Below are 26,909 nucleotides of genomic sequence, written 5' to 3' on the forward strand. Positions count from 1 at the left end.
TTGGTGGTACAGGTTGAACCTCTTTTGTCCAGCACCCTCTCCTCCAGCACCATCCATAATCCAGCATGACTTTAGTGAGCCGGATGACCACTTATCTTGGGTGTGGTTGAGGTTCCTGTGGTTCCATAAAGTTTGTTTGCAGCCACCAGCCCTGGTTCTGTGTTGTTGTTTAGGTCTAATTTACCCCACGTCTTCTAAAAGCCCAATGGAAGTGTTGGTAATGCTGCTAGACAATATTGCTCTCCTGTGGGCTGGCAAATTCTCTTATTTGCACCAGTCAGGTCCTCAGGGTGCCAGACTACAGAGGTTCAACCTGTCATGGTTTTGAAGTAGAGGTGTAGGGTATAGTCTTGCATTTTCACAACACTCCCAATTGTTCCTGTTTTTTATAGATGAGGAAACCAAGAGACACACTATCCCACTAAACTTTGATGTAGGCAAGTGCAACTCCCAACGGCTTCAGTGTTGCGCCTGCTTATGATTTAGTCCACAGAGCTTAGGTTATATGCCGTAGATTAGAGAGATAGTATCAGAGCTAGGACTAGAACATAGAAACTGTCTCCTAAATTTATGCCCCGGGCATTCAACTATATCAGGGGTGTCCAACCTTTTCTCATCAGGGGCCACATGGCAAATTTTTACATGTTCCAGGGGCCAAACACAAACTGGTCCCAACCCCGTCCACCCCCCCTTCCCAGGCTTAACCATCCCTCCCAGCAGCCCCAACTTGCTCCCAGACTTAATTCCCCCATGCAGCCCAAAGCCTCCCCCAGACTTAATGGCCTCTACATGCAGCCAGGCACCTTACACTCCACCTCCTGTGACTCGCCGGATCCCTGAGCACCATGCTGCCGAGAGGCATGCTGCACTGAGCTGTGCCCAGCCATGAGAGCTGCACTGCAGCGAGCCACGTCCTTTTAAAACTGGTGCCACTGCCAGCTCCGCGGGCTAGGTTCTGGCCCACAGGCTATGTGTTAGACGCCCCTGGACTGCATGCTAGCAAAACTTTGTAGTGGGTGAAAGACAGTGACCAATTTATATCAGTTTGTTCTATTTCATACATCAGTTCAATAGGCAGTGACAACATTCCTCACTGATTGCGTTTGCAGAAGAAATAAAGATGTGGGATGTGGTGAGTTTTCATAGTGTCTTTTGGTTTTTTTCAGATCATTGAGATATTGTGACCTACGTTTAATAAATTCTTCTTGCTTAGTAAGGACAGCCTTGGAGCAAGAGCTTGGCTTGGCAGCCTACTTTGTTAGCTCTGAAATCCACATGAACAAGGTGGTTGTGAATGATGTGTTGGAGAGTGACCCAGAGAAACTGAGCAGTACTGACAATGAAGATGAAGAAATAGCAACAGAAGGTTAGTGAACCTGTGTCGTGCCACTTCTCCTAAAATCTAGTCAAATACAACTTGTGTATTAAATATAATAAATCACATGCTAAAATAAATTTCAGCTAGTGAGATGGATGTTAACCTTTCAGAGTGCAAAGCAAATTGCAAAAAAGAAAGGAAAAATAGTTACATAATTATATAGCAATTAGTGGCACTGGGCTCTGCAAAAGATTGGGAGACATCATTTGAATTTACAGTGATAGTTTGTGCATTTTTGGTATTAATGTTGTTTGTACTTGCAACTGAAGAATGAAAAGACTTTTATTAACATTAATTAGTTGAACCTCAGCACCCTTGAAAAGTAATTATTTTACCCATTTTATGGAGGGGAAAACTGAAGCACAGAGGATAAATGATTATTCGAGGTTGCGCTCAAGGGAGTGCTCAACTGAATGGTGGGTTATTCAGCACAAATAAGGGTGGCAGAATGGGGACCAGAATTAACAGTAAGATGTACTGTGATCAGCAGCTTTGAGAGGGGGATGAAATTATATTGTTCATCCCATTTTAAGGGTGGTCGTGTGATAATACCAACATAGAGGCTACCGTGTCACTCCATGCTGCTGAGATAGCAGAGTTGTCATGGTTATCAAAGAGCAAATGGCACTGGGCCAGCTCTTGGCTGCATTTTTGGCTGTCATGCTTTTGCAGCTCAGCTGTAGTTAGAACAGCCAAACTTCGGCTGCTCCACCACTGCCGAAGAAGAATGGCCACATTCAGAACAGCACATGAGTCAGGACACATAGATGAACTTTCAGACTCTTTTGTCTGTTGTCCCTTCACTTTATGCACTTTGACCATAGCTGAGAATTGGTCTTCAGAATTTTAATTCTCCTCCATCCTCCCTCTTTTCATGAAACAGGCTCCACTTCAGGAAAGAGAAGTCCTGTCAAAAGAGAGAGATCATGCTCCCATGACTCTGCATCTTCATCTCTCTCTTCAAAAGCTTCAAGTAAGACTTGATGGTGATCTATGTCAACTGATATTTAGAACGTAAATGTGGCAATTCATTTATTCTGTTAAGTGAAAAATGAAAGACACAATTCCATTAGTTGTTTTTTTTTTTTTTGGCAAAACTGGTTTAAAAAAAACTTGTTAACACATTTTAAAATAATTGAGCTTTCAAGAGTCTTTCTCCAGAGATCCAAAATAACGAGCTTGCCTCGTGCGTGATTCATGAATACATAGGCCATCTCATAGATCTGTGAATGGTGTCACAGTATTATACAATAATATTTTGTCATCAGAAATATTCTTCAACATTTTTATGTCAAGCATCAAGATGCAGATCCTCAGCTGGTGCAAACTCTCAGATCTCCATTTGAAATCACTGGAGCCATGACAGCTCACAAGGGCTCAGGACCGGCCTCTCTATTTTCAAAGGACATTCCTAAATGTTGGCAAAAAAGTTCATTTTTTGGGTGAGGCACTAGCATATGTGCTTATGGAGAAACATTTGTAGGCTGCTCCTTTAGAAATGTGTGTGTTTTTGCACTGAGTACCTATTCTTTCTTCACAATCTGAAAACTGTTTTAAGAACACAACATTAAAGTTTTACTTCTGGGGGAATTCTGCACCAAAAACTTGAAAAATTCTGCATAGAATATTTTAAAATTCTGCAACATGCTCCATATTTTATTTGTCAGAATAACACAAAGTAATCACACTAGTTTCAATGATTTTGGTAATTTATTTAAAAATTCCTGTTGTCGAGTACATCTGTAACAATACGGACAACATAAAAAGATTCCATATATGTTTTTTGAAAAATAGATTCCTTAATAGGCATATTAACACAGATATCTGTGTAATTAGTTTAAACTACAGTACAGAAATTATTTCCTGCACTCCTCAGAAACTGTGCAAAAGCTTGCAAGAGTCAAGGGTAATGGAGTTGCTGGGAGAGGGAGGGAGAGTTAATTTCTGGCAGTCTGGGAGTGAACCTGGAGAGTGTTTGTGTGGGTGAGAGAAGGATGTAATAGGTTTTTGGTGGGGGCATGAGGGGAGAGAGGAGAGGTTGTTAGAGAGTTAGGGGGTCTTTCCCATGCAGATTCTGTATGACCCCTGCCTTTTCCATTCACTGAAGCGCATCTGCCCCCCATCCCTGTCTTTTCCTGCACCTTGCTGCCTGCAGTGGCTATGTGGTCTTACAGCCCACTCCTATTCAGTCCCTCGCTTATTTGTGTCTCTACTAGCTTGTGTGCTCCTACCCCAATCTGTCTTTTGTCTGAATCCCAGACATACCCCTGTGAGAAAAGCAGTATATGCTCTCTCCCACTTCATGGCTGGCTGTCCTGGCTAATGAATCATCTGCTCTCTGTTTCGATGCCACAACGGGCCTGGTGAGCATAAGGTGTAACTATAGTTTGCCTTCTGCATTCTGGTAGAATGTAACATTCCGTGGAGGGAAGAAAAAATCTGTGGGGGACATGAATTGGGTATGTGTGCAGTGGTGCAATATTCCCCCAGGTGTAAAAGTTTAAAGCAATGACAGTACTAAAAAATATTAATTGTACCATACTTCGGTAAATGTGCTCAAATATGTTGCATTGGCTGTAAAATTAAACATCTCAAGCTGTTTCCGGATAATTTAAGTTCTCACCACAGCCCTACGAGTATTCTGACTTTAAATTCTTTTGCCACAAGGCGCAGTTGCCATTACAAAAGGAAAAGCACCAAAGGTTTGGATTAGCTCCCCCTAACATTTTTACTTTTAAAATGCATACTGTTCTTCGAAGAGCCTACTGACCTCTTTTGTTTTGCTCTGGGATGCCACTTGTTGCTTTGTTGGCCAAAAAGTGTGAATTAAAAAAATCTTTTGGGCCAGTTCTTGCGCATGAATACAGCTCTTTGGCACGTTGTCACTGTAGTGCAATGTCCCATGTGTGTTCATATGGCTGGTGACATTTTTACCATTGTTGTCGTTCTGCTGTTGGCGGCTTTAGTTAAGCATGCAGCTGGAATGCCTCTTCCTGCTTCATGGGGATAAAGGAAGTAGGCATCCCTCATGTGTATTTGTGGAAAAATGGACAGCCGAGAAGGGAACCACAGCATATAACTAATGTGCATCACTTTTGGATTGGCCAGAAACAATGGAATTTATACTTTGCTGGTCAGGGCTAGTCATCACAGAGGGTGTTGTGAGGAAGGGTTTGATGTGAGGAGAGTGATTGCTGAATTTTAGAATCATCGCATTTTAGGACTGGAAGAGACCTTAGGGGGTCATCCAGTCCAACATGCTCCTGAAAGCAGGACTCTCCCAACTACATCTTGCCAGCCAGGGCTTTTTCAAGATGGGCCTTAAATACCTCTAAGCATGGTCATTCACCATGTTCCTAGGTAACCCATTCCAGTGCTTCTCCACCCTGCTAGTGAATTTTTCCTAATATCCAACCTACACCTCCCACACTGCAATTTGATACCATTGCTCCTCATGAACACCACTCAACTCCATTGATCCATGTCTCATAGAAATTACTTCTATCTTTGATCAGCATCTTCTGCGGATTTCCTGCTTGGTGCCCTGAGCAGCAAGGCAATGTGTTTGTGGTAACTCTGGTTTTGGAGTGTCAAATATAAGTCTATTTTGTTGGAAACGGGTGCATGTCCTGAATTAGACATTTGACATTTACTTGATTTTATGGGATTGTGTTTGTGTTTTTTGTGTGCCAACAGTCACTTTTTTTTCTTTTGATTGTGGGGAGACTGCAATAAGTACTGTGGAGGTCAGCGCCTCAGGAAGCTGACTGTTTTGAAAGACTGATGTGAGAACTTCCATATTGAAATCTTTGAGAGTTAGAGGATATTCAGCAACTGTCAGGATCAGGCCCTCAGCTTCTAGGAAGCTCAGTGTAATGTTAATGGGATTACAGTAAAACCTGTAGGATCAAAATCATCTCCACATTAAAACTGTTACAATAGGGGGGAAATAACCTGTGAATATTACAATTTTTAAAGGGGTGTGTGTGTGTGTGTGTGTGTGTAGATTATTGAGAAATGAGAGATTTAACTTTTTCCTCTTAAACTTTACCAGGGATTTTTGTATTCCAAATTGTTATAGGGTTATTCACACCAACACTCTTATTAGTTTCAATAAGACTACCTGTATGAGTTAGGTGAATGCAAATTGGCCCATCAGGCACAGGGTTGGACTCACAACATTTGATGTCTGCATAATATATTGTTTACTGTGATTTTGTTGTACTGAAAAGTACTGCATGGGATCTTTTCAGGGGAAAAGGCAAAATGCTGCATTTATTGGTAATACACATATAGCAACCAACACTTATCATATGCATATGATATATCCCATTCCCATTCTCACACTCACGCGCACACACACACAGACACACACACACACACACACACACACATGCACACTCCTGTCTTGTTGCTGTTACCAATAGTTGCTCCCCATAAGTGCACTGGCCAGGTGAGTTAGATGGGGGAGGGGTGGAGCTGGGCTTCTGCGATCTGGATCGGTGCTCCAGTGATGACAAGACAAAGCCCGGGGTCCTTGTGCAAGATGCCTTCATTTATACAGTCCTCTCTCTCAGGCAGATGGCCACAAGTTAGCCATTTCATGCATATGCATCATCTGGGAGAGCAGTCTTAAGAATATGCATTTAGCACCTTCTTCTGGGTGATGCTTCCAAAGGCAGGCACTTGCTGGTGACTCCGAAGGTGTCCATGTGTCCAGTCTTCTTTCAGTGGGCCCACTTCACAGGTTCCATTGTTCTCCTCACTGGTCTTGGATCTACCTTCTCCATACCTGGAGGTGCTGGTCTCCCACGCCTTTCCATTCACACCTCATTCACTCAACAGGGTAATCAATTAAGCAATCCAAAAAGAAAGGGTACAGAGAGTTTTGTCTTTACCTTCCCTACTTCTAGGAACTGTTCTACAAAATAGAACTACATTTCTATATACATAGCATTTGATATGGTCTCGCATGATATTCTTATCAAAAAACTAGGCAAATACAATTTGGATGAGGCTACTATAAGGTGGGTGCACAAGTGGCTGGATAACCATACCCAGAGAGTAGTTCTTTATGGTTCTCAATCCTGCTGGAAAAGTATAACAAGTGGGGTTCCACAGGGGTCTGTGTTAGGACCGGTTCTATTCAATATCTTTATCAACAATTTAGGTATTGGCATAGAAAGTACGCTTATTAAGTTTGCAGATGATACCAAGCTTGGAGGGGTTGCAACTGCTTTGGAGGATAGGGTCATAATCCACAATCATCTGGACAAATTGGAGAAATGGTCTGAGGTAAACAGGATGAAGTTTAATAAGGACAAATGCAAAGTGCTTCACTTGGGAAGGAACAATAAGTTTCACACATACAGAATGGGGAGAGACTGTCTAGGAATGACTACAGCAGAAAGGGATCTAGAGGTTATAGTGGACCACAAGCTAAATATGAGTCAACAGTGTGATGCTGTTGCAAAAAAAGCAAACGTGATTCTGGGATTTATTAACAGGTGTGTTGAGAACAAGACATGAGAAGTCATTCTTCCGCTCTACTCTGCACTGGTTAGGCCTCAGCTGGAGTATTGTGTCCAGTTCTGGGCACTGCAGTTCAAAAAAGATGTGGAGAAACTAGAGAGGGTCCAGAAAAGAGTGACAAGAATGATTAAAGGTGTAGAGAATGTGACCTATGAAGAAAGGCTGAAAGAATTGGGCTTGTTTAGTTTAGAAAAGAGAAGACTGAGGGGAGACATGATAGCGGTTTTCAGGTATCTAAAAGGGTGTCATAAGGAGGAGGGAGAAAACTTGTTCTTTTTGGCCTCTGAGGATAGAACAAGAGGCAATGGACTTAAACTGCAGCAAAGAGGTTTAGGTTGGACATTAGGAAAAAGTTCCTAACTGTCAGGGTGGTCAAACAGTGGAATAAACTGCCAAGGGAGATTGTGGAATCTCCATCGCTGGAGATATTTGAGAACAGGTTAGCTAGATGTGTATCAGGGATGGTTTAGACAGTACTTGGTCCTGCCATTGGGGCAGGGGACTGGACTCGATGGCTTCTCGAGGTCCCTTCCAGTCCTCGTGTTCCATGATTCTGTGATTCTATAACAGGGCTTAATACAATATACATAAAATGACTTGACAATATTTAAAACTTCCAGTGAGAAGATAGTTAAAACAGAGCTGTATCTACAATTTGACTATGAAGAGTGTGATAGAAATTTAGTGGTTCAAGATAATTGCTGAAGGATCACATTACCCAATGTTGAAATATAGGTTTTGTTTTTAGGTGCAGCATTCTGCATTGAATCATCTCCTCTGTTAGCAACACCTGGGGATGTAGCAAAGTCACCCCAAGTGCTAAGCAGCAGTACCGAAGAGAATGCGAACAACTGCGAAAGGCAAAGGCAGAAAGTGGAAAAGGGGGCACAAACAGTAATCAGCAAGCACTTGCCAGCAACAGCTGAACATCTGGACTCCAAACAAAACATAAAAAGTGCCCAAATTTCCATTAACTCATCCTCCTCACCATTCTCCTCTTCTTCCTCTTCCTCTGCACCTACTCACAACTCCTTCATCCTGCAGACATCTCAGTGCTCCATGGCAAAGGCATGGAAACAGCCACCCATTGTTTTCCTGCCCAAGCTGGTGTATGACATTATTACCTCTACTGACAGCAGCGGACTTCCCAAGTCATCTTCCCTCTTGCCTAATCACTCCGTGATGTGGGCGAGTTCTTTCCGTCCTGCTATGAGTAAAATGATGACCTGCACGGAGCAGTCGCTGTACTATCGCCAGTGGACAGTTCCCAAACCAATCCATATGGACTACAATAATAGAAATGAGGGCAGAATGGACACCTTTCACCCAAGGAGGCTGCTGCTCAGTGGACCACCTCAGGTATGTAATCATAGGGTATTATTATCATTCCTTTCTTTTGATTAATTTTGTCTTCGTCTCATTAAGTGCTAGGTTAATGAGATTATTACTCATATCTAATTGAATTTCTTCACTACTGAAAGTTAACCTCTGGTATTTATTACCATATCCACCTTAGTTAAATAATCTTTCCATTTCACTGTTAATTTGAACCAAGGACAATTAAGTTTTTTATTTTTGTTGTTGTCAACCTTTATACAATGAATGCTATGTTTTACGAAAACTCACACTCTTTTTTTCTTTGAAAATGCATGTCCCTTGCAGCTTGTTACATACTATTAGGAGTTCAATTTTAAATAAAGTTTGAATAACCACACAGGGGGAGTTTTTATGGTCAAGCTGATTAGGGTGTAAAATTGGCAGATTCAGCCATTTCCTTCATGGTGTGGACAGAAACAGAAGCTGTCACAAATACAACATACAGGAAAGACCCATCCACTCCAACAGAGACAGCTAAACTTCTGGCCCAAGAATTTTCCAGTGACTTTGAAAGGACACTTGGACATAGATAAAGACTTCAAGGAGTCTTTTTCCTCTTAAGGGCCCTAAGAATATTTAGTATGCAGCTATGAGCATGATGTCTCCACAAATCAACGCACATACTCCCTACTAAATGTTCTTCTGAAGTTTTATGCAACATGCCAGGAACCAATCAAAACGGTAGCTTCTGAGAGAGGATGTTGCATACAGCCCTCAGAAATTAGAAATAAATCCTAACTAAAGCAAAGCTGTAGATTTCTAGCTTTTGTAACATTAACCCACTGACTAAAACTACGGAAAGACAGAGTTCGCTTTCTGTCACTCTTCTGTACCTGTGTATTGCCAAGGTCTCTGTACAGAAAAAACCACATTCTGCTCCCAGTTTAGTCAGTACAGTCCATTGAAATAACATGGGTCACATTGGGTATAAATCAGCTTTGTGTATTTGAAGTATATTTAGACTCATGCAAGTGCTGCCATAAATGCATAGAGGGTATCAGATAGGTCCCTGAAGAACATCTCTTCATTGCTTTCCATCCCTCTGATCAAAATTCTCCACGTTTGCAGTGGATTAAGGCAATACGTGTTCAAAAGAGATGAATGTTTAGTAAGCACAAAGTAAAAGTTGATCTAGTGTGCAACAGATAGCTACAGGTTGCCCCTCTGTTGTCCTGCACCCTCAGGACCTGCCGGGTGCTAGATGAGAGAATTTTCTGGATGACGGAAGGTAAATATTTTCTAGCACATTACCTACCCTTCCATTGCTTACTGGGCTCTTCGAAGACATTTGGGGTAAACTACAGATAAATAACAGCAGAGAACACTGAGAGCCAGGGCTGGTGGCTGGAAACAAATGTTATGGGACCATGGGAAACTTGGCCACACCCATAATAAGTGGTCGTCTGGCTAACTAAAGTCATGCCGGATTATGGAGTTTGCTGGATAAGAGAGTTTTGGATTAGATAGTCTATAAGGTGCCACAGGACTTCTCATTTTTTTTTTGTGGATACAGACTGACATGGCTCTCCCTCTGATACTTCCAAATTAGAGAAGTTCCACCTGTAGTTTGTTTCCAGACTCAAGTAAAACACACTGCTATAATTTTGATTAGAATTTTGCTCTTAAAAATCAAGAAGTTCAAAGTTATGGTTCCCAAAGTTATAATATGGGTACAAAATAACCCATATGTAGTAGTATGTATTATTTTGGCATAAATTTGGCCACAAGACAATTGATTTCTGCCCACAGGAGTATGCTTGTGTTTCTCAACAAAGTCAGCGGAAGGCCTGTATTCATATGAGGAGAGAACTTGGCCCTTAACACATCTGAGTAGAACCCTGCAAATCTGTGGACATCTGCTTTATATCCATGGCTCATTTGTGTGGATATGGATGAAGATATAGATTTTACATCTAAAATTGCAAATTTGTGGCTATCCATTTTATATTTGCAGGTATCTGCATCCACGGATGTGGATATCCACAGATCACTTTTGCAGCTGGACATGCAGCTGAAGATACAAATTTTGTATTCATCCAGGGTTCTGCATATGGTATGTGTAATTGGCCATATATATGCAGAAAACATAGCTGGCTTCTTTATTCATCTGTTTCTTTGGGTGTGAGTGCAGGCCTGATTTTGAGGGATGAATTGGTACATAGAACTCAGGTTGGCCCTCTGCACAGAGGTAAATTTCATCTCAGAAAGACACTTTCTGTTCTACAACTCCATCTCTTCTCTGTCTTCTGAACAAAGGTTCTGACCTACAATTTCCCATTGACCTTAATGGGATTTGTCATAAAAATATTTTCTGTGTATTTATTTATTGCATCCTCCCTAGTTTTTTCCTGATTATGCATATGTTTCATACTGAATGTTTCATGAGGAAATTAGGAATTAAATGTTTCATTTTCAGGATATTTTCTCATTTTAGTATATTGGGGGACATGTCTGTTTGGCTCTTTTTAATGTCTGAACTCCAAACATATAGAAGGGAATATATTCTAAAAAAATCCAGAGTTGAGAAAGTATGTTGGTTGTTTTTGGCATAAGGTATAGTATGGTGTCTATGCCACTGGAAAGGTGAAAGAAAACATATAGCAAATGTGATCTTCTGTTTCCACTTTGGAAACAAACTTATTTTCCTTCCAGCAGTGTTGGGCTCATGTGCTTGTTTCATAACCATTGTGCTATATATGGAGTTACGCTATCTACTGCAGTAAGAGGAATCAATAGAAGCTTTGGGCACTATAATTTCCTGCCTGAGCTCTTTAAAGAAAATCCAAACTAAGGAAAAGACATTTCCAGTTTTTGTAACATTAACCCACAGACTAAAGCTGCAAAAAGCCAGAGTTCATAACAGCTGATAGAAGTTTGCTCTTAGACTTGCCATTCTAAACATATAAATAACAATAAAACAAGTGTGATCTCTGAATTAGTGGCACAATCCTTCCTGACACTAGACAGTACCAAAGAGTATAACAAGTCAATTTAAGAAAAATCAAGCACTCCAGTGAACAGAAACAATGCATTTCACTGCCAAAATGTTTAGCATTCAGGAATTCTCCTCCTTGCCCTCATATCTAATGCCTCCACGGCTGGCTAAAATGTTTTATAATAGGGCTACTTTCTAATCAAGATATACATAGCCACTAGCACTCTGACCTCCACTTAGGCCTTTGGGTCTACCACAATACCAATAGTAAACTGTGGATAAAAATTTCATGTAAACACATCAAGCAGTGGTCTAAGTATATCCATAGGGACAAAAGGGGCAAAACAGACTTGCCATAAGCTAATCATGGTACTTATTTTGCTCAGCAGCTCTTTGTCTTGCGGGTGAGAGACATTCTTCCCTCTATCTGGTGAACCTAAATCCTTAGTGAATGCATTTCTTAGTGTTCCTGCTCTTAACCGGAAAGACAAATGTTAGTATAAAAGGATGGAGAGAAGATGCTTCAAGTTCCAAACCTACTAAATCTAGAACATTTGCGCTATTTCAGTGGTGCCCCCTGACAATTACTTTAATTGGTCCCTGTACTTCTAATTTCTAAGAAGTCTTGTTTCCCAGCTATCATCCACGTTAGATCTTAGCCTGTGCTACTCAAAGGAACTAACTGATGTTTTGTTAGTACCTCTTTTTGAACCCCCTTTTTTAGCTGTGAGGTAGGAAAATCCGCTGGCATGTATCGTTGGAGACTGTAAACTTCTATGGTATGCCACAGTCAAACCTTAGTATGGGTTCTTTCCAAAGTCTGTGATTGGTGACCTGCACATCCAGATTGTTCTCATGTAGTTTTTATCTTTGTCCCAAAGCATTTTCAACAAGCTATTTATAGTCTTTTGATTCAACTTGGAGGCATTCTTGGATAACATTCTTGGTTGGATGGTCTCAAGATTAGTTTATAGATTCATAGCATTTAGGCTTTGTGTAAATTGGAAATTATTTAATCTGACTGCCTCTTAGATCCCCTGGGAATGGTTTTGGAAATTAATGTCCTAGGAATTTTTGTATCTTCACATCCATTGTCAATGATTCCTTTCATATGAAAGGAGTTTGTAAACATTTTTAGTAGACCAGTGTCCACATTAAGGGATGCATTGAAACAATTATCTTTCTTGTTGGGAGCCTTAACAGAGAGCAAAGAGTAAAAAGGCAAGAAGATATTACTGTTGCTTCATCCCTGGGATGTGTTTTCTGGAACAATATTAAGATCCTGGGTAGGCAGTATGCACTACTGTGAAAAAGTTAACCAGTTCTGTGCATATAAATTCATCACTCAGTGCATGCATTGCCACCAAATTCATGGTGTGTCCCAAAAGTACATGCAAGAGGCTTGGGGCTATTGTTGGGTTTCTTTGTTGTGTTTTCATACCCTGAAAACAGCACTGTATATAATATGTGGGAACAAATCTAAGTCCTGTGAATGACTCTGATACAGGGTTCTCAAACCATTTTGTTGAGTGAACCGCAACCTAAAAGCGACCTCCCATCCCTGACTGCTTACACCACCTCCCTTACCATTCACAGATGATATCTCAGATACCTAGAACTTGTTGTTCATGTGAGAAAATATGAGGAAAATATTTCATGTATCTGTCTGTTAGTGCAATGTAGCAGGTGGAACAAGAAGAGCCAGCGCCATCTGCGGCTCATCAGCATGGTTTCTGTGAACCGAGAGTGTTTCACAGACTGTACATTGAGACCCACAGCTGCGGTCCATTAGAACTTTCTGTCTTGAAAACTGGATTAGGAAAAAATAGAGATGTGGTTTTTTATTTGCCATGTTTTTCAAATGTGAAGATTTGAAAACACATTTTTAGAGCCGATAAACCATATGATCGTTTTCTTATACCGCTGAAATTTGGTACAGGAGAACACCTCCTATTAATCATCCTGCTGAACAGTGTCTGAAACCAGTGGTGAAAGGGAACCCCGTTGTGGTATGTTATATCAGCACTTTGAATGTCTTTTCTACAAATTGATGTGGTAGCACTTAAACTATTTTGTTGACTGGAATCTCACCCTCTGGTTGCTGAGTAGAAGGACAACCTGCTTTAAGTTTACTGTACATCTCCATGGAAAGAATAATTATCCTGGCTAAGATCTCAGGACTGCTTTCCCTTGAAGCAGGTGTTGTACTTCATGAGTGTGCCTTTTCAGTACACAAAAATGGAGCATATTGCAAGTACAACCTCAATTCAGTTGCATTCCTAAATGTCGTAATAGGTAGTAAATTCTGTCTCATGGCCTACGAATTAAAGGGCTGCACTGTAAATGTATCCCAAATTTTCAATATCCCAAACCATAACCAATAACGAGGAGAAATCAGACTAGTGAACAGATGTTGTTGCTACACATGTCAGTGGCCATAAATAACCTAAAAACTTGAGATTTGTGCTTATTCTCTTCTTGAGCCCTTATCTTTTATGGACTTGTCTGTTCTATCTACATCAGCTGCATCTTTCTACTTTGTGTATACTGGAAGAAGAAACACCAAGGTGTTTATAGACCAAGGTGGATAAAGGTTGTATAGAACTGACAACATCTCATCTAACAAGGCACTGGGCATTGCCAAATTCTTGAGGTTATTAATGGTCATACAATAACTCTGCTTTCTTATGGCCTAAGTTACACCTTTGGAAATTTCCTTACTTAGATTGATAATGATCTTAGATAAAATTTAATGTTATCAGAAACAAGTGTTTCAGGCCACTTCATTTACCAAGTAGGTCATGTTGCAAAGACAGTAGCTGTAAAATTTTGCTTTCTGGGGTTGACAGTAGGCTTAATGAAAGCTGTTGCCCCAATAAGGAATTTGTGTTCTATCAAAATGAACTTGATGGCAAGAGGTGTCTATTTCAGTTATAGGGGCATATGTCTGAGCTATGGGGTCACCTTATTACTATCAGACTTTCTATAAAATTATTCTCAGACTGAGACTCTGTCAAATTCACCCAGTTTGGACAGAATTCTGGTGATCTTAATGCAAATCCAGTTGTCACTTCAGACCAAAAGCAAGCTCTAACAAAGATACCTGGAAGTAATCCCAAACATGAATGAGAATGTAGGTATTGTACTTTCCTGGAACTAAATACAATCAGTTATAAATTTGCATGAAATATGAGATGAGGGATCACTTCCAAGGTATGAAATTTCTGTTTAGTTGATTCACAAATAAATGAACCCACGTAGTAACAAATAGTTATTATTTTCAAATCTCAGGTCCTGATCTAAAACCCACTGAAGATAACAAAAAGATTACATTTGAATTCAGTGGGCTTTGATTCAATTGTTCTGAAAGAAATGTAAATTAGTGGGAAGTGCAGGTTCTAATTTGCTGTTTGTTGTATTTAAAGAAAACGAATGTTACTTTTGTCCTGTTATTTCAAATGTAAGCCTCCTTATTTCACATGTAAAGTAAATGAACTGTTTAAAATAATACAACTCTCATTAGACCCAATCCTGCTTTTCTGATATCCCTCAAATCTCCAATATAGTTATTTCACTCCAGCTGGCTAAAAGGTTAGGGCATTGGCCTTGAGTTCAATCCTTGAGTGGGCCTTTCGAAGGTCTGAGGCAGGTTAAATTAAAAAAAAAAATTGTCAGGGTTGGTGATAGGTTCTGCTTTGAGAGTCCCTTCCAGTCCTATGAGAGATGTATATATCTTCATGTAAACTGCATTCCTGGGTCCATCACGAAAGCAGGATCTGCACTGCTGTCAGTTTATTATCAGGACTGATGTTACCCTTATTGAAATAAACTGTACAGTTTCAGTAAAACCGGGCTCTAGATTACAACGAATTTGTCAGCCTGTGCACTGAAGAGGAAACAGTAGCTCGTGACTATCAAGTTGTCTTCAGTAAGTTTTAATGTTGAATGACACAAAAAGAGTTTGCAATGCAAATAGAGTTTATGAGAGCTCTTCTTACCCCTGCAAGATGGAAATTTATTCCAGAGTCACATTAAGGTCAAGGGCCAAGTGTCTGTGTTTGTCAACTACTGCATTCGGGTGCTTATTATTTACATATGTTTAAGTAATATTTTGTCCAGTGAAGTTCACATGCAAGATGATAGGACAATTCATTGGGTGAACTCTCTGCTGCCTGGGAGTGATTGGCCCACCTCTTTGTAAAATCAGGTGTGAATGTAGATTGTACAAAAGCACTGAATGTCTGTGTAGTGGAGGAAAGGACTGTCTTCTGTGATTTGGGTTAAAAAAAGAAAAGAGATTTTTGAGATTAAAAAATGAATCTCATAATTGCCGGGAAAGTAATACTTTTAGCAAGGGAGGTGAAAAGCTAAGTATTTTGCATATCATATCTGACTGACAAGTGAAAGTTTGCAGATATGATACATCTTGTCCTAAGGACCTGTTTCAACTCATCTTCAGTACAGAAAATTGCCTCAGTATGTCAGTCACAGGCATGGAAGGATTGTGGTAAATCTTTAGTTATTATGTGTTTTCCTGGCAGATTTCCATATGATGTCTGGATTATGAAATTATTAAAAATGAATAAAAGTCAGGGGAGAGAAGTTGCCTCTGAGTTTTTATTATTTGTGTGTCTATACCCCGAGGGTATCGCATACATTTATGAGTGTTAATTTCATGCATACAAATTGCATAGCTGTGTAAACTGAAACCTTAATCATGCCATATAAACTTGTGAATGTACAGGAATAGGAATGCACGTGAAACAGAACTTGAGTTGGATTTTGACCTTCTTTTGAATTAGATGGCAGTAGTTATTACAATTCCAAGTTTCAAGTGAGATGACAGAATGGCATAAATGATAAACAACTGCTTAGTTGCTGATTTACACATTTTTTACAGATTGGAAAGACGGGAGCCTATCTTCATTTCCTTGGTATCTTGTCCAGAATGCTGATTAGACTGACGGAAGTGGATGTTTATGATGAGGAAGAAATCAATATTAGTAAGTTCTTTAAGAAACATTTGCTTTGGGGATTTTTTGGCTGGTTTATCTTGTTCTCTTCATCATCACAATGTGGTTTATTTACATTACCGCAATACAGATAGAGTTTTTAAAGTAACAAATTAAAATCTTAAATTCTGTTTCAGAATCTTCCTATTGGCCAATTTCTTTCCACTCCCAGCACATTCCTCTTTTAGCACATTTCTGTTTCTTTTGGAAAGTTGGCAGCAGCGCTTATGTATGTTAAAAGTAATAAATCTCATGCTCAGAAATGATACATTGACTTTAAACCTGGTGTTAGTTGGAAACACTGAAAAATTTATAGCCACTGGCAGTGTTGTCACTATATTATCCATTGTAAGTAAACAAGAGATCATGTGAACAGGAAAAGACCATACATACATTCCTGCTTTCTAGTAGTTGATCTTGTTCTTAACTTGCAGATGCTTTTTTTTCCCCCCCGGTGTAGCCCTCATTCCTCTCCTTCTCCAGATGTAATTCTTGACCTCTCTGAGGTTCAGTTATTTACTTTCATCAATCACTTTCCACTGTGATTTGTCTGAGTTTTTACTGGTAGGGGGGAAGGAGGGGGAATTCTGTGAAGATGAGCCATGCAAAGCTTATGCCTCACTCAAGTCTGATTTAGATGCTTGTTTTGGGCGATTACAAAGAGTCTAAAAGTATCATACATTTTATACTGGCTGGCCCTGTGCATGAGGAGGAATTTTGTCTTGTGCGAATAGTTGTGCATGAGTTTTTCTAGTTTCCAAGCAGCAGATCCTCAGCTGATGTAAATGATTATAGCTCCACTAACTTGTGGGACTATGACACTGCAGTAGCTTAGAGGCTGGCTTCAAACATCTTGGACTACTTACCAGAGGGGGAGAGAACAAACCAAATTCCCTTAATTGAAAACTCGATCCCCAAAGTGTATTGACGTCAGTGGAAAGATTCCTGCTGACTTTGGTGCATTTTGCCAGCAAAATACTTGCTGTGGTGCTTCTATTGTCACTGCACGTATGACTTCAGATGGCTTCAGGAAGGTGTTTTTACTTTGTTATGGGTCAAAAAGCCCCAGTTGCACTGAGGGATGCAGAATGTTGGACAATTGATCAGATGTTCGCTGACTTTTCTGCAGTAAACAGCTTCATGTATGGCATTGCCTAAAACAGTGAAAGAAATAATAGTACAATAATAATTAACTTCCTAAACTATATAAATATCATAGATTAGTTTTAGGTGTGGATCTCTTTCTTATGCAATTATCTGATCCTTTCTATTGATTTCAAGAATCTCTTTTAAAAAAGCATTCTGTAAAACTGCACCCATCATTCTATTTTTATTTTTTTTTGCTGACATTGTAGAACTCCAAGAAGAATCAGATCAGTTTTATCACCAGCCAGGAGACATATGGCCTGATTTGGAGACATTTAAGAAGATACCTTTTGACTACACTATTCATGATCCGAAATATGAAGATGCAAGTCTGATTTGTACAAGGCTTCAGAATGTGAACAGAGATGGTCAGAATTTAAAATATACAGGGAATTATTTACTTTCGTGCACTGTAGTCGCTATGGATGGAATTCTATCCCTAATAAAGCAAATGTTAAGATTTCCCATGATTCCAGTATTTCTAGAGTTTCATTGATATGTAATTACATAGCCTACGTTTACGCTACAGAAATCTTTTGAAAGAGGCTATTCCGGGAGATCTCTTCTGAAAGAACTTGTTTAGAAAGAGTGAGTCCACACACAAAAAAGGGGATCAAAAGAGCAATCTGCTGTTTCAAAAGAGAGCATCCACACGGCTCCCACTCTTTCGAAAGAACAGGCCAGGGATCGAACAACCAGGCCTCATGGGGACTGCTTTTTCGAAAAAAAGGGCCTATGGAGAGTCTACACATATTTTCTTTTTGAAGAAGCTTTCGAAAGGGGGCGGTCTTCCTGAAAAGGGAAAGGACGAACGATTTTGAAAGGAGCCTCTCATTCTTTCAATTTATTTTCAAAAGAACACTTTTTGTGTGTAGACACTCCACGGGCTTTTCCGAAAAATCTTTCAAAAGAACTTGCTAGCATAGACACAGCCATAATGCATGGAGCTACAATATGAGGGTTACACTGAAAAAGGATTACAAGTTTACCAGATAAGGAACAATACATAAGGAGCAGCAATGTGAGCGTTTAGTGGCATGGAAGCTGTTTAGCCTTTTGCTAGCAAGGCCCTGATCTTACAAATGTGTATGTATTGGAGTAAATTTACTTCCCTGAGTTGTCCCATTATGTTTCAGTAAGGCTGGTTGTGTCCAGGGGAGTCTGGAAGTGGGCAAATGTGCCAATGGCTCAGGTGCCAAAGTGCTGTGGTACTTGGTTGGTTTTTCCCTCCTCCACTCCTTATTGGCTGGCCTGTCATTTTTGTTTGTTTGTTTGCTTGTTTGTTTGTTTAAACCATGTTCTGCCCAGGCTGGCAAACCAGCTAAGGCATCTCCTGCTTGGGGATAAAGTTCGTATTGAAATGTAGGACACCAACTTGAATCCACTGAAGCAGCAATCTGTTTGATGGCTGTTTGATGGGCTATGCGAAATAAGTTGGTGGGAACAGTTCAGGACCAATTAGATGAAAGTACACATCACAGTGTCAATGGACTCTCTCTCCTCACTCGGCCCTTAGTCATTCTCTGTGAACTTGTGACAAGGGTGATAGTCAAGGTGTTGCTGCTGGGAGATGTGAGGTGGACACCTTCGAGCTAAAAATTTCTGCACTCACTTCACAAAGGCAGCTCTGACACCAGCCGCAGGAGAGCAACAGCCAGTCCTGGCAAACCTGAGCTTGATTTAAAACTGTGAGTAAGGGTGAAGGACACATTTTAACAATAATGAATTGACTGGCTTTTCTGATGGCCCCACCCACATTACAACTGTAGATTTTACATCCAGGATGGGCAATAATGGCCCGTGGTCCAGTGGCCTGCACCTGAGCATCCACCTGTACATCTGCTTGCAGCTCCCATTGGCTGTGGTTCACCATTCCTAGCCATGGGGAGCTGTGAGAAGCAGTACAAGCTGGCCCACCACTGCCCACAGCTCCCATTGGCTGGGAGCAATGAACTGGGCCCAATCAAAACTGTGAGTTGCTGTACCTGCAGATGCTCAATCCACCAGAGCCTAATCCTGGTGAACCATGGCTGACCTGTGGGTCGCTTATTGCCCATCCCTGTTTTATATGCTTGCACTAATTAATTTACCTCCTGAAACCTGTATGGGAATTTCAGTGTTCCCATGTTTCTGATGTGGAGCTGAGACACAAAGGGCCAGATCTGCAAAGATAATTTTATGACCAAAGATGCAGATAGGCACCAAGTGGGATTTACAAAAGTGCCTAAGTGGATGAGGCACTGGACTTCGATTGTTTTTTATACATCTCCGAAGGTACTTCTATACATCTTTACGTAACTAAACACCTTTGGAAGTCCCAGAAAGATTAGCACCACCATTTCCAATTACAGTCTTTCATTTCGGCTGCCTCTGTTTTGAGGCACTTTGGGCCTGATTTCCATTGGAACTGTAGGTGCTCAATACAGTTTGGGTATCTAAAAAACTTGCCCCTTGTCTCACAATAAGTGTGTAACAGTGCTAGGAACAGAACCCAAGTCCCAGTCCATGGCATTAACCACAACACTTTTCTTTCATTTGCTATCCCATTACTAATCCTCCCCCATCATCCAGTCCCTGAATGATTGTGCTAAAACCAGAATCTTAAAAACATCACAGACAAGAAATAAGCTGGAGAGAGCATTTTAAACTGTACTCTGTGAAAGTGGAGATCGTGTCTTCCTCTCTATTCTCTGCCCAGCACAAGCCAATGCTCAGAAAATTGTAATCATAATAATTGTGCTTTACTTGCATCTCTGCATCATTATAAACAAGCCCAGAACTCTCATAACCAAGCATTTAAATCTACAGTTGTTTTGATATACACATAACAAAACTTGCTAAGCTTAGGCTGAATACCTATTTTTTGGCGTTACCACTGTCCTTACACTCTTATTATAATTACAGAAGTAGTTTATTCACCGGGGGGAGGGATATAATGGGCTCTGGAATATATGTCAAATGAATGCACTTCATTTTTTATTTATAGACAGATCAACCAGCAGAAAACAGGAGGACATGTATGTGCGCCGTCAAACAACTCGAATGAGATTATCTAAGTATGCTGCGTACAATACATACCACCATTGTGAACAGTGCCATCAATACATGGGCTTCAATCCCAGGTATCAGGTAAGCCATAGATAATTTTTTATTTAGGATAATAAATGTGTAGCTGATTGTAAATTACATTGTGTCGGTTTTGGTACCCAAGCTGTGTAGTAGGTCTGTAATCATTTCCGTATAGAACCCACATATAGATTTTGGCCCTAGTACTGCAGCTGGATATTTGCACTGAGTCCCAGTGAAGCCAGTGGAGCCCTGCCCAGGCACAGGGGTCTGCGTTAGTGAAGGTGGATTGTAGTTTTGCAATCTTTGTCTAGGCAAAATGTTTTATCTTAGTGATAATTAATTTTTGATACTGTCAACAGTGCAAGGCAGAAGTACATTGTGAATGTCTGCTGGTGTTCTCTGAGCGCCCTGATTCATGGCTGGTGGGGTCAACAAAGGCCATGGAGGTCAACAGTTTGACTTTGCACAACTGTTCTCTGGATGATTCCCAATGACCTATGAAATGCCATAGTTGACATTCTACACTAACCCCTATAAATGGTCATTGATTTCCCGGTCAACCTTCCCCTAGGGTTTATTAACATTTGCTCTGGGGCAGAGCAGAGACTCAGCCAACACTGCAGAGAGCATTTTATGCACACAAGCCTCCAGTTCGCTGTCCGTTAAAATGTGATGGAAGTGGCATTAGCAATGTAAGTTTTGCAGGTACTGTATTATATAGAACCTGGTGTTACTGAGAAACAATGTTGGCCCACAAACCTTGCTGCCGTTGGTGAGACAAAGAGAAAACTGATGGCTTGAGGCCAGGGAACTGGGTAAACTGTTTGGTGAATATGTTGGGCAGGAGCTAAATGTCATTGATTAATATTAAAATGAGCTGTGAGGTAAAAAAAAAAAAAGGTATCACGGGGCAGTGTTATTTCCATCTGGTTTACGGCTGACTTTGTGATGTCCATGAACTGAACGAGCCTTTCCTGGAAAGTAAAGTTAGAATCGAATGATTAGATTTGTCCTCTTTCTCTCCTCAGCTTTACGAGTCTACCCTGCACGCTTTTGCCTTTTCCTATTCCATGCTCGGAGAGGAGATCCAGCTGCATTTTATCATCCCGAAGTCAAAGGAGCACCATTTTGTCTTCAGTCAACCGGGAAGACAGCTGGAAAGCATGAGGCTGCCGCTAGTCACAGATAAGGTAGATAGATAATTGTATTTATTGTTACGTATGGAGTATAGACATGTCTGACCTAAAGATCTGTACAGACAGACAATACTTGGGCGTCACTGCCCTGCTGACAGGGGATGAAGAGAATGGTCTATCAGTGACTTGCTCCCCTTGCTGGAGAGGGAGACAAGCTGCAGAAATTTCTTAGAATGCAAGATTGCAATCAAATACTTGCTTTGCTCGTAATCGAGGCTGGTCCTGGGCACCTATTGTTTGTTAGCTGGGACTATGCCAATTGTTATACAGTAACTCAGGAGTTCTCCAGGTTCTGGATAAAGACATCAAAGCGAGGATGGGCTCAGTTATGATAATCAAATTCACATGTTTATGTTTAACCTGTGGCTTAATAAAAGGAAGCAATTTATCACCAGCTTGCCTCTTTTTGTCTGCGAAAGTGGTTCCACCCAGCCACATAAAGAGGAGTTTTGAAAGAATTTCTGTGGTGACTGTGCAAAAGAACCTCACGGTAGCTTCAGGGAAAACAGCTGCAGAGGTTATCAATTTGAGAGCAGGCTGTCTTGTCTTTGATGTGAGCCTTTACAATGATCCCTGCAAGCCTGGAACAATATTTGCCTGATTCAGTGCAATATACTCTCTTTCGACTACTGGAGCAATGTGTGGAATAGTAATATCGCAGAGATTTTTAGGGTGTGGAAGGTAAGCAGTTCATAAACAGTTATTGAGCCACATTCCATCCTTCAATTTTGATTGCAGTCTAGCAGATGTATGCTAAAAGTATACTCCAACCTATCTAGCCATCAGCTGCCAAAACTGAAGTTGTGCAGCACCTTTTATCCGAGAGGCAGAGTTTTTTTATTCAATTGATCAAAACACAAAATTATCCCAATTTATTGCATGTCACCAGAATCGTGCTTGGTGACCTCGTGTTGACTCCATTGGAACTAGGAATGAGTTCTCCACAGACTCTGTTCCCAACCCTACCACTAATCTGCAGTGAGATCTTTTGGCAAATCACTTAATTTTCTTATACTTTTTCACCAGTCAAAATTGTGCGGTATTGCTTCATAAGTCTGCTGCTTTGAGGCTTAATGCAAATGTGCAGAGCACTGGGAGCAACTTGGTTGTAGGTCACTGTACCCGTATAGTTTTTGTCTTTTTCACATACCTCTCTAATGTTGGCTTGCTTTCTGTTCTTCTTTTCTTTAATTTCTTTTTCTTCCTTGGGGCCTGTTAAGCCTCCAAGGATTCTATAGCCCTGGTAGATCAAGATTTAGCCTCCCTATGTGGGACTCTATATATTTATCCCTTCTTTACCATATGAGGCTACGTCTAGACTAGAGTGATCTGTCAGCAGAATTTTCTGTCAGTAGATATCTTCCGACAAAACATCCATCGACAGAGTGCAGCCAGACTGCAAAGTGGATTGAAAAAGTGAAAAAGACTGCCCAGCCACTCTCTCGACAGAACAGCCCCCGGAACCCTGTTAGACAAGGTCTCATGGCTGGCAATCCCTCCCAGGAGCCACAGCGAGGCATGCCCTTAAAGGAGCCCCATCCCGTAGAAGCCCATTGCCTGACATACCAAGGCTTGACCATACCTCATCAAAGGACAGCACAGCTACTGCAGCTGGGTTTCAGTGCCTGCTGAGAGGGACACAGAATTTTCCAGCCAGCCATGGTGCCAGAGCAGCCTCTGGGCTTGCACTTGTCCCACCCAGAGGTGCTTCAGCATCTGCTGAACCTCATCATGGTCATCCTCCTCTTACTCAGGGAGGGAGAGCCTGGGACCACCTTTGAGGAATATGCCGTTGCTGCCACACAGGCCCACCTGCACTTGCCTCCCCAGATGCACAGGTGGATCTGGAGGCACCGCGCCAGTTCTGACTGGTGGGACTGGCTGGTCATTGGGCAGTGGGATGACGAGCAGTAACTCCAGAACTTCCGCATGTGGGAGGCCACCTTTGTGCAGCCCTGTGCCTGGCTTGCCCCCAACCTCCAGAGACAGGACACCTGGTTGCAGCCTGCCATCCCTGTGAAGAAGCGGGTCACTGTCATGCTGTGGAAGCTTGTTACCCCCAACAGCTACTGCTCCACGGGGAACCAGTTTGGTTTGGGGAAGTTCACCACTGGGGCCCTCCTCATGGAGGTACGGTACTCTCGGGCTGCAGGTCCTGCATGGAGGGGGGTGTGTCCCACCCAAGAGGGGACCCTGGGGGACCAGGTTCAGGGTTACGAGAGTTGTGTGCTGGGGAAGTCCTATCCCCAGGGGACTGTGCTGTCCCACCCTTGCACAGCTCTACTGCTGGGGTGGCACCCGGGGGGGCGGGAAGGGGAGGGACGGACACCTGGAGAACTTGGAGCAGAGGGAACTGGAGGGCGATGGGGACTCCCTTCCCTCAGTCCCTGACATGTGTGTTCGGTTCTCTCCCATGGCAGGTGATGACAGCCTCAATATGCTTGTGCTGCAGAGGGTCATCCGTCTGGCAGATGTGGATGCGGTTGTGGCTGGATTCGCTGCCCTGGAGTTTCCCAGCTGCTTCAGGGCTATTGACAGGACCCACATCGCCATCTGTGCCCTGGACCAGAGCGCAGCAAAGTACATCAACTGCAAAGGATGTTTCTCCATTGTGCTGCAGGCTCTGGTCGACCACTATGGCCAGTTCATCGACATTTATGTCAGGTGGTCGGGCTGGGCACACAATGCATGGGAGTTCCACAACTCTGACCTGTGCTGGAGGATGGAGGCAGGCACCTTCATCCCCAACCAGGAGCTGGTGGCTGGGGATGTGCATATGCCCCTCTGTATGGTGGGGGACACAGCCTACCCCCTTATGTCCTGGCTTACGAAGCCCTACACCAGGCAGCTGGACCCCAGCCAGGAACTCTTTAATGTCCGACTCAGTCAGGTCTGGATGCAGGCTGACTGTGCCTTCGGCAGACTGACAGCATGCTTTTGGTACCTTCTCATCCTCCTGTATCTGGGGGAGCACAACATACCCCAAGTTGTGGCTACATGTTGTGCCTTCCACAACACCGTGAATGGGAGGTGGGGAGGCCTTCCTCCCAGGGTGAGGGGTGGATGCGAGCCATGGCTACAAGCAGCCAGGTGCATCTCCAATCTGCCAGGCCATTGGGATGGGCTGCATATCTGCGAGGCCCTGATGAAAAACTTCTCCCATAGCTCCAATAACCCGCCTCAGGGCACCCCCAGGGGTGTCTTGGACCCACAGCCCTGCCCCATCCCCACTATGACCCCTCCTTTTGACATCTCACCTCACCCTGACAGCCCCACAATAGCCACAGACTTTTTTACTTTACCAAAAAGAAATATTTTGAAAATAAACAGTATAAGAACAAACTGCCTTGCACATGATTTCACATGCTGGGACCACAATGTGAGGTACCCGCTGAGCCAGCTTGGTGATGCTCGCAGCACACCCCATCTGCGCCTGCCTGCCATGCCCTGTGGTGTGCAATGCACAGTGTACTTACTGGAGGGACCCTCACCCAGCTCTGGGGATTCCCTGGAGGGGCCCAAGTCCAGGGTGGTGACATGGGTGCTCTTGCTCGCCTTGGACCCCATGTCCACCTCTGGCTCAGTGGGGGGTGAGTCCCAGATGCTGCTGCTTCTCCTCGGGCTCCAGCTGTTTGTGGGGGAGTGGGTAGGAGGGGTTTATCTGTGGTATCAACAGGGACAGGTGGAGGGGACGTATCACCTGTCCCCCAGGTGATGCAGCTCTTTGTACTAGGAGCAGGTCATGGGTCCTGCCCCAGATCTCACTTGGTGTCACAGGCCTGGGTGTAGCCCTGTTGAATTTCCTTCACCTTCACCCATGCCTGCTGCCTGGGGTGGTGCCGCCAGGGTGACAGCCAGCCAGGCGTACATCGGGCGTTCCTTCACTTCATTATGGGGTCAGGGAGGATCTCTTCCACATCCCAGAAGTCCAACCGTGCCTGGATCTTGGCCAACTTTGTGCTCCAGGATGGCTCCTGTGACCCCTCAGGCTGCTTCCTCAAAGGGCCAGGGGGTTTGCAAGGTGTCTGGTGCTGTGCAATCTCTGCAAGGTCTGGCGAATGGAGTGGTTCTGAGGGCATGGGGATGAGCAGTGTGCTGCTGGGCTGCTTCCATGCTCCCAGCCTCCTGCCACAGGGTTTCCGGGGTTCCCTGCACTTTTAAGAATGGTGGGAGGCAGGGACTATAGAGCACTGCTTGCTGTGGACAGGGCGTCCCCGAGGCACCTGCACAGCACTCTGGAAGCCTTTTCTGTCAACAGAAGGCCTCCTAGAATGTCAAGACTGGCTTTCTGTCAACAGATCACTGTCGAGAGAGGCGTTCTGCCTCATGGGCAGCAGCAGAACACTTTTGAAAAAACTGTTGAGTTCTGTCAATTTCCTGTGGGCAGAACGCCTTGGGAATGAGGACGCTCCATGTGTTTGGTCAACAAAACTGATGTTTTGTTGACAAAATCCTCTAGTGTAGACGTAGCCTTGATAGTAATTGTTCTCTTCCAACTCTTAATCAAATTCCTAATCTCTCTATTATTTAGCTGTTAAGGCCACTTGCTCACTCTGTGGAGATTGGCATAGCTCCCCTGAAGACAGAGCTACGCTCACGTACAGTACGTCAGGATCTGGCCCTCTTTGTTTAAATAATGTTCAGTGTAATAAAGAAACTCGTCCTTCATTTTTGTATTTACTTTGCAGAGTCAGGATTACATAAAAAGTCCCACTTTTACTCCCACAACTGGGCGTCACGAACACGGACTTTTCAATCTGTATCATGCAATGGATGGTGCCAGTCATTTGCATGTTCTAGTTGTCAAGGAGTATGAAATGGCCATATATAAAAAGTACTGGCCGAACCACATCATGCTAGTGCTGCCGAGCATTTTCAACAGTGCTGGAGTAGGTAGGTATTGGGGGGAAAAGAAGGTAAAAAAATGGTTGTCATCATACAGACACTCACACCGAGAGCTTTGCAGTACTGTGTTTCATAAAGTGATCCCCACAACATAATTACCTCACCACCTATATGGTGCTGCAAGAATTACCCTCTTCTTTACAGTGATAAGTCCTGCTCTGTATTGTGTCCCAAATAGATGCAGAGTCAATTAACACGTTAAGTCTTCATACTTATTCCTATAATGCTAATATGAGTAAAGCAGACATGTGACTCTGGGCAATTTCTACCAGCTGCAACATTCAGTAGGGGACCCTTCGCCACAGGACATTTGTCAGTGGAAAGAACTGAAGCAACTCAAGCCAGTGGAACTTGAGCAG

The 26,909-nt window shown here is 42.6% G+C and overlaps 1 protein-coding gene across 4 annotated transcripts in view; it reads left to right on the forward strand.

Annotated features, from left to right (window-relative positions):
• GREB1 (growth regulating estrogen receptor binding 1) overlaps positions 1-26,909 on the forward strand; it is a 159,672-nt gene that overhangs the window by 121,097 nt on the left and 11,666 nt on the right. For all 4 annotated transcript variants that reach the window (XM_074988962.1, XM_074988965.1, XM_074988964.1 and 1 more), the window contains 8 exons: positions 1,167-1,366; positions 2,262-2,351; positions 7,659-8,269; positions 16,123-16,225; positions 17,590-17,748; positions 20,367-20,509; positions 21,478-21,639; positions 26,334-26,538. In XM_074988962.1, coding sequence (XP_074845063.1) covers positions 1,167-1,366; positions 2,262-2,351; positions 7,659-8,269; positions 16,123-16,225; positions 17,590-17,748; positions 20,367-20,509; positions 21,478-21,639; positions 26,334-26,538 — 1,673 coding nt within the window. The remainder of the gene's footprint in view (positions 1-1,166; positions 1,367-2,261; positions 2,352-7,658; positions 8,270-16,122; positions 16,226-17,589; positions 17,749-20,366; positions 20,510-21,477; positions 21,640-26,333; positions 26,539-26,909) is intronic.

This window comes from Carettochelys insculpta, chromosome 3 (genome assembly GCF_033958435.1).
Source record: "Carettochelys insculpta isolate YL-2023 chromosome 3, ASM3395843v1, whole genome shotgun sequence".
In the NCBI taxonomy this organism is placed as follows: domain Eukaryota; kingdom Metazoa; phylum Chordata; order Testudines; family Carettochelyidae; genus Carettochelys; species Carettochelys insculpta.